The following is a 12,394-nucleotide window of genomic DNA, read 5'->3' as shown; positions in this document are numbered from 1 at the left end:
TTTTCTAAGCCTCCTCCTTTCTCCTCGTTATCCCCCCAAACCTTCCCTTCCAGACAAAAGAAAAACCAACTCCTCCTACCTAAATAAAAAACACTTTTACTCATTTCACCCTCAGCTGATGATCTAGCATCTCTTATATGGCAGCATCCCTCAGCAGAGTCAGGAGGAGGAACAGATAACAGCCCGGCTGCGGACGATGCTGTGGTCTACTGGCAGCTTTGCAATCATCTGTGGAGAAGGGATGTTTATCATGAATGGAAAATGCTTGTCATCTCTCACTGAACCACTGACGTTCAGATCTGTAACACTTGGTAATGAGGACGCTGCTCCTGCCTCTGACCTTTTCTAACTGTTGAAAAACAGGATCCATAATTCTGCTGCTCTGAATAAATTAAATAAATCACACAGAGTAGAAAATGCCAGGGAGTGGTTACTGATAACTCTGGTAGGCCTGAACAATTAATCGTTTTCAAATCAAAATCGCCATTTGAAATAATGCGATTAGCTAATCGTGAAGACCGCGACTAATCCAATGTGAATTATTTTGTTAAATGTTTGGTGTAACATTTGATTTAACAATTTTTATTCCTCTTTTCATTATTATATTTACTGTTTTGTCATAAGATAAATGACAGAACAATGTTACATATCACAGATTGTTTAAAGAGATTATTATTTTCTGTGGACTTTTTTTTTTATTACTTTATTTAACATGATCGTAGAAGGTGCAATATGTGGCTAAAAAACAATCGCAAATTGAATCGTAATCGCAACATCTGGCAGAAAAATCACAATTTCATTTTTTCTCCAAATCATTCAGCAACAATTGGAAGTGAATGAGCTTTTGAGCTACATGAAAGACAATGAGAAAAAGCTAAAGAGGAGCTTAACTGCACTGGGTTTCATTAACTAGTAGCCTCTTTGCTCTTTGTCTCTGAGCCTATTGAACTCTGTGTGTCACTCCGGCCCTCTCAAGCCGTCAGACTGAGCTTCTTCCCGGAGTAAAAGGGGCAGGGAGCTCAGAGACGAGGGTCAGGCGTGACTAATGCAGGAGCCTGGTGCTGTTGTTGCATGCTGGTCGGGGGGACAACCCTGCCTCCCTGCCTCCGCGATGTATGGCATGGCCCACTGTGGCTGCATACAGGGCAGCACATAAACCCTAGCCGCCGTCGCCGCCCCTCCTTGTCTCTCATACCACCCCACCCCCGTCATCCATTCATGGCAGATCCTTTCAGCAGGTCATTCAGAGGGCCAATAAAGAGGCTAGCTCATTCTGTCCGTTCTAAAATGTGCAATGTCAGAAAGAGGGAGAGACGGGGGGGAGGGAGGGCAGATTCCAAGAAGGCTTACAATCTCTTTACTAAAGTAGACTGAGCCAGACCTCCCATTTTGTTCTCCGACAGTCTATGTTGGGAATCATTCCTTCAGCATGACAAAGAGAAGAGAGCAACATGGCAGTATTTGAAAAGGGATGCGGTTTAATATCAAATCTCAATCCTTGTAAATCCCTCATTGAATCGTTTTAGTTTGTTTATTTGGTGGGAAATGAAGGCATCACTTAAAATATAAAATAATGACTGTAAATGTACAGTATCATACCTAAACCACTGGGATTTTACTGTGTGGACAGGGCGGAGGGCTTTTACCACATATTTTTTCACTGCTCGGTGATGTTCCCTGTCCTGACTCAGTTCTCCTTCTGCAACCATTCCAACAGACCCTCTGATGTTAAATTACAGTTAGACTTAGCAGAGATAAATTGTTGGGTTCAGGTTAAAGCTATAGTGCGTAGTTTCTGTTGCCCACATGAGGAATTCTAAATCGATGACAACAAAACTGTCGGCGCGTCCACATGATACAAGCCTTCCGTGATCCCTTGAATTCGGTACCCAGCCCTAGGGAACACAAAGCGTCTGAGGCCGAGCACTCGTCGTTCTCAAGTTGTCAAAGATGCCAGCTGATGCCAAAAGCCCCAGATCAGAGGCAAATCAGCGATTGAACACTATGTGCTATGCACTATGCATTTCCAACACGGACCAAAGTTGTTGTTGCACCTCGAGTAAACAGGCTATAAATAGTAAAGACGTGTGTCTATTTTGAGAACATGTGTGCCAAAGACAACATCAACAAGCATGATACAAGGAAAGAAAGAAATCCCATTCTTCAACCAGCATTTGTCAGACTGACCAACACAACGTGGTTGTGTTGGTCACTCTGGCATGAACAGCACGCCCAAGCTGATCCCACAAGTGTTCAATGGGGTTGAGGTCAGGACTGTGTGGGATGCCATCCCACAGCAGTGTGAGACCAGGCTGGTGACCAGCATGAGGAGGAGGTACCAAGCTGTTGTGGCTGTGTATGGTTCTTCCACACACTACTGAGGCTCCTGTTTGTAAAATGAATAAATTGTTAAATTGCCAATATGTCTTGTTTTTTCAAACTTCAATCATCCAATCCACCAAACACCAAACGAGTCAATGGCAGAATAACCTGTTTGGCATTGGCAGAGAAGATTTGGCAAATTTTTCATGGGCACAACCCACATACTCAGCGCTGCTGCTCATCCCACAAATGCATGTTCCTTATAAATGGGACACCATTTGAAAGGGAACTAAACAGGCGTTCCAACAGTATAAGCTTTATTGCCAAAAAGGATTGTTACCACAGAGAAATAATCTACCAAACACAAATTAAGTTTATTTTAATGGTTGATTAATCTGCGAATTATTTTTGTCGATTAACTGATTGTTTGGTCTATAAAATGCCAGAAAATGTTGAAAAATGTTGATCAGTGTTTTCCAGAGCCCAAGATGACGTCCTCAAATGTCTCAAAGATATTCATAGAGGAGTTCAGAAACTACAAAATGTTCACATTTAAGAAGCTGGAATCAGAAAACTTTGACATTTTTATCATAAAAAAATGACTCAAACCGATTATCAAAATTATATCAAAACTGTTTGCGAATAATTTTAATAGTTGACAACTAATCGATGAATCGCTCTACAATACAGTAAGTTGTGTAGCGTGAACAGCACAGCGATCTGACTTTGAAAGTACTGCAGTGTGAGCTAGGCATTAGCACGCGTTTGTATACTGTACGCCATCAGCTCCTTTATGAACACCTGTAGAGTCAGAGTGAAGCAACTAAAGAGAGATTGAGAATGAAATATTGGATAAGGGATTTGTTGGCCTGGAAGTTTAAGAAATCCAGGTATTATACTGTAGCTGACTTGGAACTGGATCTAAAATAGTACCAGCTATAGGAGCCATTGTCATGAAAATCAAACTTCAGAGCCAGTCTGCATGTTTCTCTGCAGCTCACACTCCTATGTGAGTGTGTGTTTGTATGATTGCAGAGGTGGCTGCTGGCAGTATGATGGATGAGGGAGCTAAAGACATCCATATCGCTGCCTGTGAGCGGATTAACCCTCTACCAACCAAAGAAACACAACTCTGAGCATCCACAACAAATTCAATTCCACACACAACCACAATCTTAGCACGTTAGCAGCCCTCAGCGCAGGCTTTTAAATCAGACCGCATCATTACAAGAGGCCAGACTTTCTCTCTCACGCTCTCCCTCTTTCATTCTTCTATCGCTCATGCAGACACACTCCAGACTCTAGTGGAACATCTCTCTTTCCACTCCGAGAGAAGCACCAGTGTGGAAATTAACCCCCAAATTAGCCTCAATTGTGTGAGTGTGTCACTGGTGAGTGTATCACAGAGTGAGCATTGCAGAGCCACAGACTAAAAGCTTATAAAAAAAAAGAAAAACGATGCACAGAGCTCACAGGATGTTGTGTAATTTCACCCAGATGTGCTTCATAGCTCATCTAACTAATAAATGCAAGTGCAACCAGTATTTCACATCTCAGGCTCTTCTGGAGCTGCTGAGACACTTTCTACAAGTCTGTTCTGGTAGTGAATGGTGCATTATTATTTTACTTCCAGAGAGCAGAGGAGTCCACCTGCGCTCTATAAATAAAAGCCTAGCTAAGGAAGGACATGGGCTGCTCCTTACAGCTGAGCCGAGGTCAGTCTACGACAAGGGATGCCTAGATGTCTAAAAATACTGTCCTACATACTAAATGTGTCCGGCTCGAGCAGGAGATGGAGCGATGAAGTGCTCTGAGAGGAAAAATCCCATTCTGTTTATGGATGTTGGGGAGTTTCCTTCAATTTGCAACCTTTGACAAGCTTCATTCTGATAGTTATCTCACATGAAACACACACAAGCTGTTGTTTTCTACTGAAGCACTGATGTGAAATGAGTGCAGCAATGAGTGCAGCAGCAGCCCAGCAGATTGACTGAATTCATAAATAAGATCGAGTACGCCTGTGTGAAACTAAAAAGTGTGTGAACGGTCACACACGGCCGATAGCATCTCTCCCAAACAGAGCCATACATTCCAGTAACTCTGTGGTCTGCACTCACACACGGGTTTAATTTACAGTCACTGTCTGCAGCCCAACATTTCTCTAACCACTTTCTGATATGTGATGAGGATACACTGCCAGCAATAAAAGCTCTGGGAAACAAGAGCTCGCCTGTGTGAACAGGACGTTGGCATGAACTTATTCTATAGTCTGTCGTAGGGCAAGCTGTGTGTGTGTGTGTGTGTGTGTGTGTGTGTGTGTGTGTGTGTGTGTGTGTGTGTGTGTGTGTTTGATGGACTAGATTTGAGATTAGTGGACTTTAGGTGCACACGCTGTGGCTTTACAGTAGGGATATTGTTCACACTGGAGTCCTCATTCTCCAGTGTTGACTGTGTCTTATAATCAAGGACATCAAGATGGTCAGAGTGTGCAGCATTTCCTCTGTAGGACTTCTACAGAGAAAGCACCTGCACTATGTAATGGTTACTGATCTCAAATCTGCAAAAAGTTGCAGAAGGATGTTGCAGGTCATACCAGAGAGGAAAATCTCACATATAAATATGCCAGAAAACACAAAAAGAGACATTTTTCAGAGGCAGATTTTGACATTTGCATACCCTGCATTGATTGCTTTGATTGTATTACTACAGTATACGGAAATAATCCGATCAGCCTGAGGGGGAAATGAATGAGCAAAGATGAAAAAAAAGAAAGGCTATTAACTCAAACATGCAAGACATTATAATAATTAGAATAAAACAATGTATTTGATCTAGACAGAAAAAAAGGAAGTTAGGAGGTCATGTTGCCCTCCTCTACATAGATTATTCCTAAAAAATAAGAGAATAAAAGAGAAACAGCTTTCAGGGTGTCGGTCTTCTTTGTTTTGCACACATTTATATATGATATATGTTTTTTAATACGCCCACAAAGGATGCAATTTGAGCATAAATCAAAGTAATTCTTAATGGAAAAGCAACGCACACTCCACATGTGTCTGATGGTTGTTTTCTCCTGCATGTTTTGCAGACACATTTGACTTCTGCATTAAGAAACGGACCTCTCGAACTCAGGACTGGTTCATATTTAAGGTGCTGGTTCTTACCGCTGCTGGCTGTGATCTCGGCTCGGGAATCCCCCACACACTGCAAAACTAAAACAACTCCAACGAGAAGGTCGAACGTCTTCACACCCGCCATATCCAAGTTCCGCCGCTGATTTTTTTCTCAATATCCCGGTGTCCGTCTTCCTCATGCACCGACACCGCTTCCACGCGGACTCCGTAACTCTCCTGCCTCTCCTGCTGCTTTTAAAACGGAAACCTGCCTGCGCTGCACTCGCTGCACTGAGCTGTTGTTTGTTCCAGCGTGTGCCACACTGCGCGCTCCTGGAGAGTGTAAACGCGCTCGTCCGAACAGGTCTCCACCTCCAAAAATAAACAAAAAAGAATAACAGCAGAAGAAGAAGGAAACAAGTTCTTAACTTAAATTTGCATCCCAGTCCGACACACTGGTCTCATCCCACTGGCCGGAGGTGCAGTGTGTGTGTGTGTGTGTGTGTGTGTGTGTGTGTGTTTCTGTGGTTTGTGGGCTAATGCGCTCCTGGAGTAGACAGTGCGCTCCCTCCGTCATCAGCTCCTCGGAGCCAATGACTTCTGCTTCTTCTACTTCTTCTTCTTCTTCGGTTTGATGCTCTGTGTGTGTGCAGAAGAAGCGGAGGAGACAAACACACAAATAGTTTCTCCAGCTGCAGGAGAGACAGTCAAGATGTTTGCCTTGGGATATTATCTGCACCGTGTCTGACAAGCAGCGTTTGAGTGATGTGGAAAGATGTGTTTGGAGCTTCAGAAGCTGCTGCTGTAGGCCTCCTGTTTGCCGGCAGACAAAAGATGTTGAACATGCTGGACTCGTTCCTCAGATGGAATTTTAAAATAAATTAATGAATGCTTTATTAATATATACAGTATAAGCTACAAGAGATTTAGGTTGGATATGGGCTGTTTGGGGGTTTATAGTTACTATTTTATTTGTTATTTTATTTATCTCCCTATTTCAGTGTCCTAATGTTTGTTATCTATCCATCTTCGTTCCTTCCTTCGTTCGTTCGTTCCTTCCTTCGTTCCTTCCCTTCACTGCACACACAGACAGATGATTGAACTGTGAGGGCGCCCTCTTCAGGTGCAAGTTGGGTCATAATACATTAACCTCTTTGTTCACTATTGGTTTTACTGCCCACAGACCCCACTGCTGTATGTTATAACGTCATTATTATTATTATTATTGCACAATCTAATAAATCGTTTCCTTTGAACATGTTGGAAGTGGTAAACCTTTCCTTTTGCCACAAATGGACAAAGGAAATATCTCCTGTTTTATGTTTGCTATGCATGAACAAATATGTAATCATTTAGTTTGTTAAAAGGTAATTCATAGACACTGAAATGTTATTCTACATAGTGATGTTACTTATGTTTGGAGTCACTTGCATCCCATTTAACCCCCTCCATTAGACCTCTTAAAAATCCAGATAGAGAAATCCAAATTTGGGAGGTTTAGGTAGCCGTATAGTGTAATAATATAAGTGACAATGAAAATTCATTGTATGTAAGTAAAGTGTAGTTTAGCAGACATTTAAAACATGTCATCTGTTCAAAGTTGCGTTTTTATACAAATCTCATCAAATGTTTTAATTTAGTTTTAATTCATTTTTTTGAGCTGTTACAGAGGGGCTGGGGTCTCCAGGACACAACTCACAGATCAAAAGGGTTAATGGATGGATGGGAATTTTGACATGTAAATTCCTCCCTTTTCTAATGATGTTGCAAAACAGAAATCTAGAGAAGACATTTGTTCCCTTTGTCCCTTTGAGAACTTGGAAACCTCTTGTAAGGGAACATTTCTTCCTCATTGCTTAGTTTGCACTCATTTTGCACAAGGATAACTTGGACCACATGCTTCTTCCAATTAAGACACTCGCTGTGGGAATTCAGGAGCTGCACCACAAGTCATGGAAAAGCTAAAAAAACAAAAAAACAAGAAGAAACTCTTGCATAAAGGACCACTTTTATAATTTACTTGGCTGAAAATTGAACATTTAAAGTAAAAGGGTTGTTTTTGTGCTAAATGGATTTTCAAACTTTTTAGTGGTTAATAAAAAAAAGTTTATAAATCCAAACCTGGGGGCAAACAATATTCTGTGAACTTCTGAAAGCACACCAGTCTGGCTAAAAGAAAAAAGAAAAACAGATCAATAAATAGCAATTACGTCACTAGTTTTGTCAGTAATTAGTCATTCCCTTGATTATCTCCACTGGCCACTAAAAATGAATCTGTCCCCGTTATCTTTACAGAGTGGCGCATGCCAAATGCTAACAAATTGGCTCTGGTGGGGATTTTGTTTCAGCACAAAGTGAATAAAGCTGCTGCTTGGTGCCAGATCCAGTAAAGTGTCAGTGATGACACTGACCTGAAGAGGAACACTTCAGTTTGTCTTTTTTTTCATACAAGGTAAACAAAGTCAACTGTTTAGAGAAAGCGCCTTATAATGCGCTATAACTTGCCTAATAATCACAGCAAGTTTTCTTCAGTATCAAAGTAACCCAGTGATAGTTGTCTGTGCATCAATAGGTACAATACCAACAGGAACTGCTAATAGCTAATTTGGCATACTTTTAATGGTGCCAAAATGTAAACAAATATCTTCCTGTTTATAATCCCCATGGCCCCCAAATACTGTAAAAGAATAAAATATATAAATATGTATTGTTTACATACAAATATATATATATATATATTCTTTTTTTTTTTGGTACCACTATTAAACCCACTAACATGATTCTTATATTCCTGGAACAATGATGCTCTTCTCTATCCATTCATACACATTGCCCAGGGTTGAAAACCTGTGGACATTTTAAAATTGAACCTCCTGTCGACGTAATGTATTGTCAATGTAATAATCCCTTAATGCAGTTATTTATCTGAGCACTTAAGTCTTGAGGATGAGGCATTTAGGGATGTGTGAAAACTCCTCGCCCAAATTTCAGAAGTAGGCCTAGATGAAGCGACTGAGTAAGTGACATGCTTTTTCTTTCACTTCCCTCCAAAATAGCTCTGGGAGATGCTGTTAGATCATAACACTCAAATTCATATCTGTTGACAGCGCCTTTCCATGATAGTGTCACATGCACGTTCTCACATAAATCTTGATTCACCCTCTGCGTGATGCTCCGATCAACACACATCTCTTGTGCACCCAAAGGGACGTATATCAAACTTGTGTACAGCAAACACATACATTCCCACCCAGATGGACATAAAATGTACTGCTTATGTATTTCCCTCATAAATGGAGATTGTTGTTGACAAATACAGCACGGATTTAAACCATAAAGCAGCTTTCAATCAGATCACGCAGTCCAGTATCAGGATGAAATAGGATTTAGTGCTGAAGCGGAAAGCATCTTCCATCCACACATGCACTTCTACTCCCCTTTATTTTCTCTCTCTCTCTGCAACTCTTTCCATGCACTTTAATCATCACTCGAGACTCGGCGGCCACAGCTCCCCATGCAGTCTGCTGCTCTAATCACCTTGTTCCACAACTCCAGCAAAAAGAAGCCCAGCTAGTCCTCAGATGACCACTCTTAAAGTCTCTCTCTTTATCCACTTTTTTTCTTAAAGCATCATCTTTCTCTCTAAACTGTCTTTAAGCCTTTTTTTCTCAAACCTTCTCTGACTTCTTCCCTGTGTGACGTAAAGCAGGATCAGTCACAGACGCTGTGAACTTTTGATTGGCTAGAGACCACGCCGCACTCAGTCTCCCTCTTCCCAGGGTGACCTTAAAGAGCATCAAAAGGTCTGCGATGAAGTTAGTGAAATGAGATGGAAGCGACATCAAGGGTCTTAGATCTGACGGGTGGTGGCAAGTGTACATTTTCCAAAGAGTGCTAATATGTAGATTTGGTTCCCACTTGTTGAGTTGCAGAGCAGCATGTCACCGCAGCATTTATGACGCTTGGCTACTTAATGAACAGAGAACAGAGTGAAGTCATAAACTGAAACCACCGAGGAGAACAAGCTCAGCTCTGTTTCTGTCTTTCCATTATAGCCTTGCTGATTATTAGCTTTTCCATTTCACAATATAACAAGACCTGAAAGCACACAATCATTAAGCTTTTTGCTTTGAGTGGAAGAAAAGGTCAACCTTCTTCTCTTATTGGTCCATTTTCTTCTACTTTTTCAGGCATTAAACTTCTCTGTCACTTCGGCATCATATCCACCCAATCATTTCATTTAATCCTGTCTGTGATCCATGAAACAATTGGTTATTGAATGCTGTTCCTAATGCCCTTTAAAGCTGCTATATTTACCTTATTTACTTATTTCTCTTAACATTAAATAGACAGAAAGAGAATATGCAGTATTCTCTACGTTAATTGCCTCTACCAACCCTAGCTTCTAGGAGATGTTGCTATGTCAATATGTTGCATTACATCTCCAACTGATTTCGCTTCATTTAACTGCTTTAAATCTTAACAGAGCACTTCAAGTCAAACAGAAAGGTGTGTGGTCAATAACAAGCTCACTATAGAGGAGGGCTTAGGTTAATAAACAGTTAGCACTGTAAAGATAGGTCTGGCAATGCGAGACTAATAAACGATGGACACCATGACTGCTATAGCATAAATAACATAAATAGGAGGCAGGAGCAATGCAACAAGCTGTCATTTCAGCAACACCATGCCTCCTCTAGCAGCTCTGAAAACAGCCTCGCATGTGAAAACTACTGAGCTACACGACAATATACAGTATTGATCAAACGCTCATGAGTAATTCATTCCAGTCCATGGCAAAACGAATTATTCTCTAAAGCCTTGTGTATCTCATGAAGCAATAATAATAAACAATAATTCACAATCTTATTAATTCAGCAATGTTTGATGATAATTGACTCTGTAATGAGGGAACGGTCTAATTGGTTATTGGTTGTAGAAAGTGCATAAAACATCCTTTACAATTTCTTTCAAGTAATGAAGCTTTGCTGTACAACACAGGAGGCAGTTAAGATTTAGATAAAACGCTTTTACAGCCCGAAAACCACAAGAGAACCGATCAGAAGCCTCTCATCGGTGCCTCCTCTCCTCAGCCTCCACAAGAAGCCGAGACCTGCAGCGATTTTCTGAAGAACGGTCAGAGGACGGCCCCCTGGGCTGATCGCCATCCACTCTCACTGAATACAGAGAGAAGAAACAGAGGATGGGAGAACCAATTCCGAGCTATCATTACAAAGAAATGGGGTGAATTCCACCTTGACCTGACTGGGCTGGTTGAAAAACCTCAGTCCCCAGCTGCCGGAGGAGGAAATTGGCACTGAATGCTGTAATAGCATGTTGACAGCTCATGGTGGATGAGGACTCAGGTGAGCAGTTATGTAAATGAAGAATCAACTGTTATTTTGACGGAAGGAGTCCTTAAAGGCTGTCATTGCTGAGCGTTCTCATTACAGGAACCGAGTGGCACTGAAACAAAAAGTGACCTTTAGATGGGCTCCGTGATTAACAAAATGTGACAACAATAGCTCCAGTGAGAAAAGCTGACTAACGCTGCCTTTACCAACAGACAAAGGCTGGCTGTGTGTAGCAGCTCTCCTGTGTGCTATTCAACAGCATGAATAACGAAGCTACCAGAAAAAATGTTCGGAACAAAAACATTGATAGATGCACATTCTCAGTCAGCAGGCCATCGTGTGAGAGGGTGGCATTGTTTGTGTGGTGGCATGTTAGTGGAAAACGTTTTTGTAATGCTATTGATTGTTGCGTTAGGTCAAATGTCACAGGGTTGAGAAACAAATATTGATGTAGAGGTTGTGAAAAGGCTGAGCTGGTGTTTTTGGTGTTTCACAGAGGGAGACAGAAATGTGCCCTTCATAGGATTGTTGGATTTGCAATAGTTAATAATGGTAACAATCATAAAACTTATACAAGTACACAAATACGAAGAAGACTGACCCGAACTGGTAGACAAAAGTCTGAATTTGTATAATTTCTCCATAATCAGTCAACATATCCCTTAAAGCGTAACTCTCACCAAAATGCAACCTAGGGTCTTTTTGTGAATGTACCCGAGTCAAACTTTTGTTTAAAAGCATATTTAGGACGGAATCGCCACTTTTAAGATTGACCATATTTTATTTTTTCGGTCAAATGGCCTTTTGAATGGCAGTGCTAGGGGCGCTTTTATGCTAGCCTCAAAATATTTATTTATAAAACACTAAGAAGGCTCGACACAACACAACTTTTCTCCAAGTATCACCAGGGGCTCTACACCTTAACGAAAGCATTGACAACATTGTTTGTGTACCCAGAGTTTAATAAAAAGAACTAACAAACTCACGTTAGCAGTTGTTGTTTACGCTATCCACCATTTCCCAGTAAAAATAGGCGATCTCCGAATGCGAATGAACGGACTCCATAGGAGGAAATGTCATTCTTATATGAGGCTCCTTTTTCAACTACAAGGTCAATATTGTGTCTCACTAACGACAAAACAACAAATTATCTGTGCATTTATATGGAACTAAGCTTTTGGAGCTTTCCATCTTTACTCTCCTCTCTCGACTATTTTTGACTGGCTCGATAAGACGGCGACCAGAAGAACAACAGCTACAGTGAGTTGCTGAAAACCTTTCTTTTTAGTAAACTCTGTGTACACAAACAATGTTGTCAATGCTTTTGTTAAAGTGTAAAGACCCTGGTGATACTTCGAGCAAAGTTTCATGTTGTGTCGAGCCTTCTTAGTGTTTTAAAAATAGCTATTTTGAGGCTAGCATAAAAGTGCCCCTAGGACTCCCATTCAAAAGGCCATTTGACCGAAAAACGAAACTACAGTGAATCTTAAAAGTGGCGATTCCGTCATAAATATGCTTCTAAACGAAAGTTTGACTCGGGTACATTCACAAAAAGACCCTAGGTTGCATTTTAGTGAGAGTTACGCTTTAAACAATATTTGAGGA

At 41.1% G+C, this 12,394-nt stretch overlaps 1 protein-coding gene across 1 annotated transcript in view; it reads right to left on the bottom strand.

Moving 5' to 3' along the window:
- Positions 1–6,191, bottom strand: part of plxdc2b (plexin domain containing 2b) — a 96,524-nt gene extending 90,333 nt beyond the window's left edge. The window contains exon 1 of the mRNA XM_078281201.1: positions 5,487–6,191. Coding sequence (XP_078137327.1) covers positions 5,487–5,580 — 94 coding nt within the window. The 5' untranslated portion in view covers positions 5,581–6,191. The remainder of the gene's footprint in view (positions 1–5,486) is intronic.
- Positions 6,192–12,394: the final 6,203 nt, after the last annotated feature.

This window comes from Sander vitreus, chromosome 22 (assembly GCF_031162955.1).
Source record: "Sander vitreus isolate 19-12246 chromosome 22, sanVit1, whole genome shotgun sequence".
Lineage (NCBI taxonomy): Eukaryota > Metazoa > Chordata > Actinopteri > Perciformes > Percidae > Sander > Sander vitreus.
This window is presented reverse-complemented; position numbering and strand designations above follow the sequence as displayed.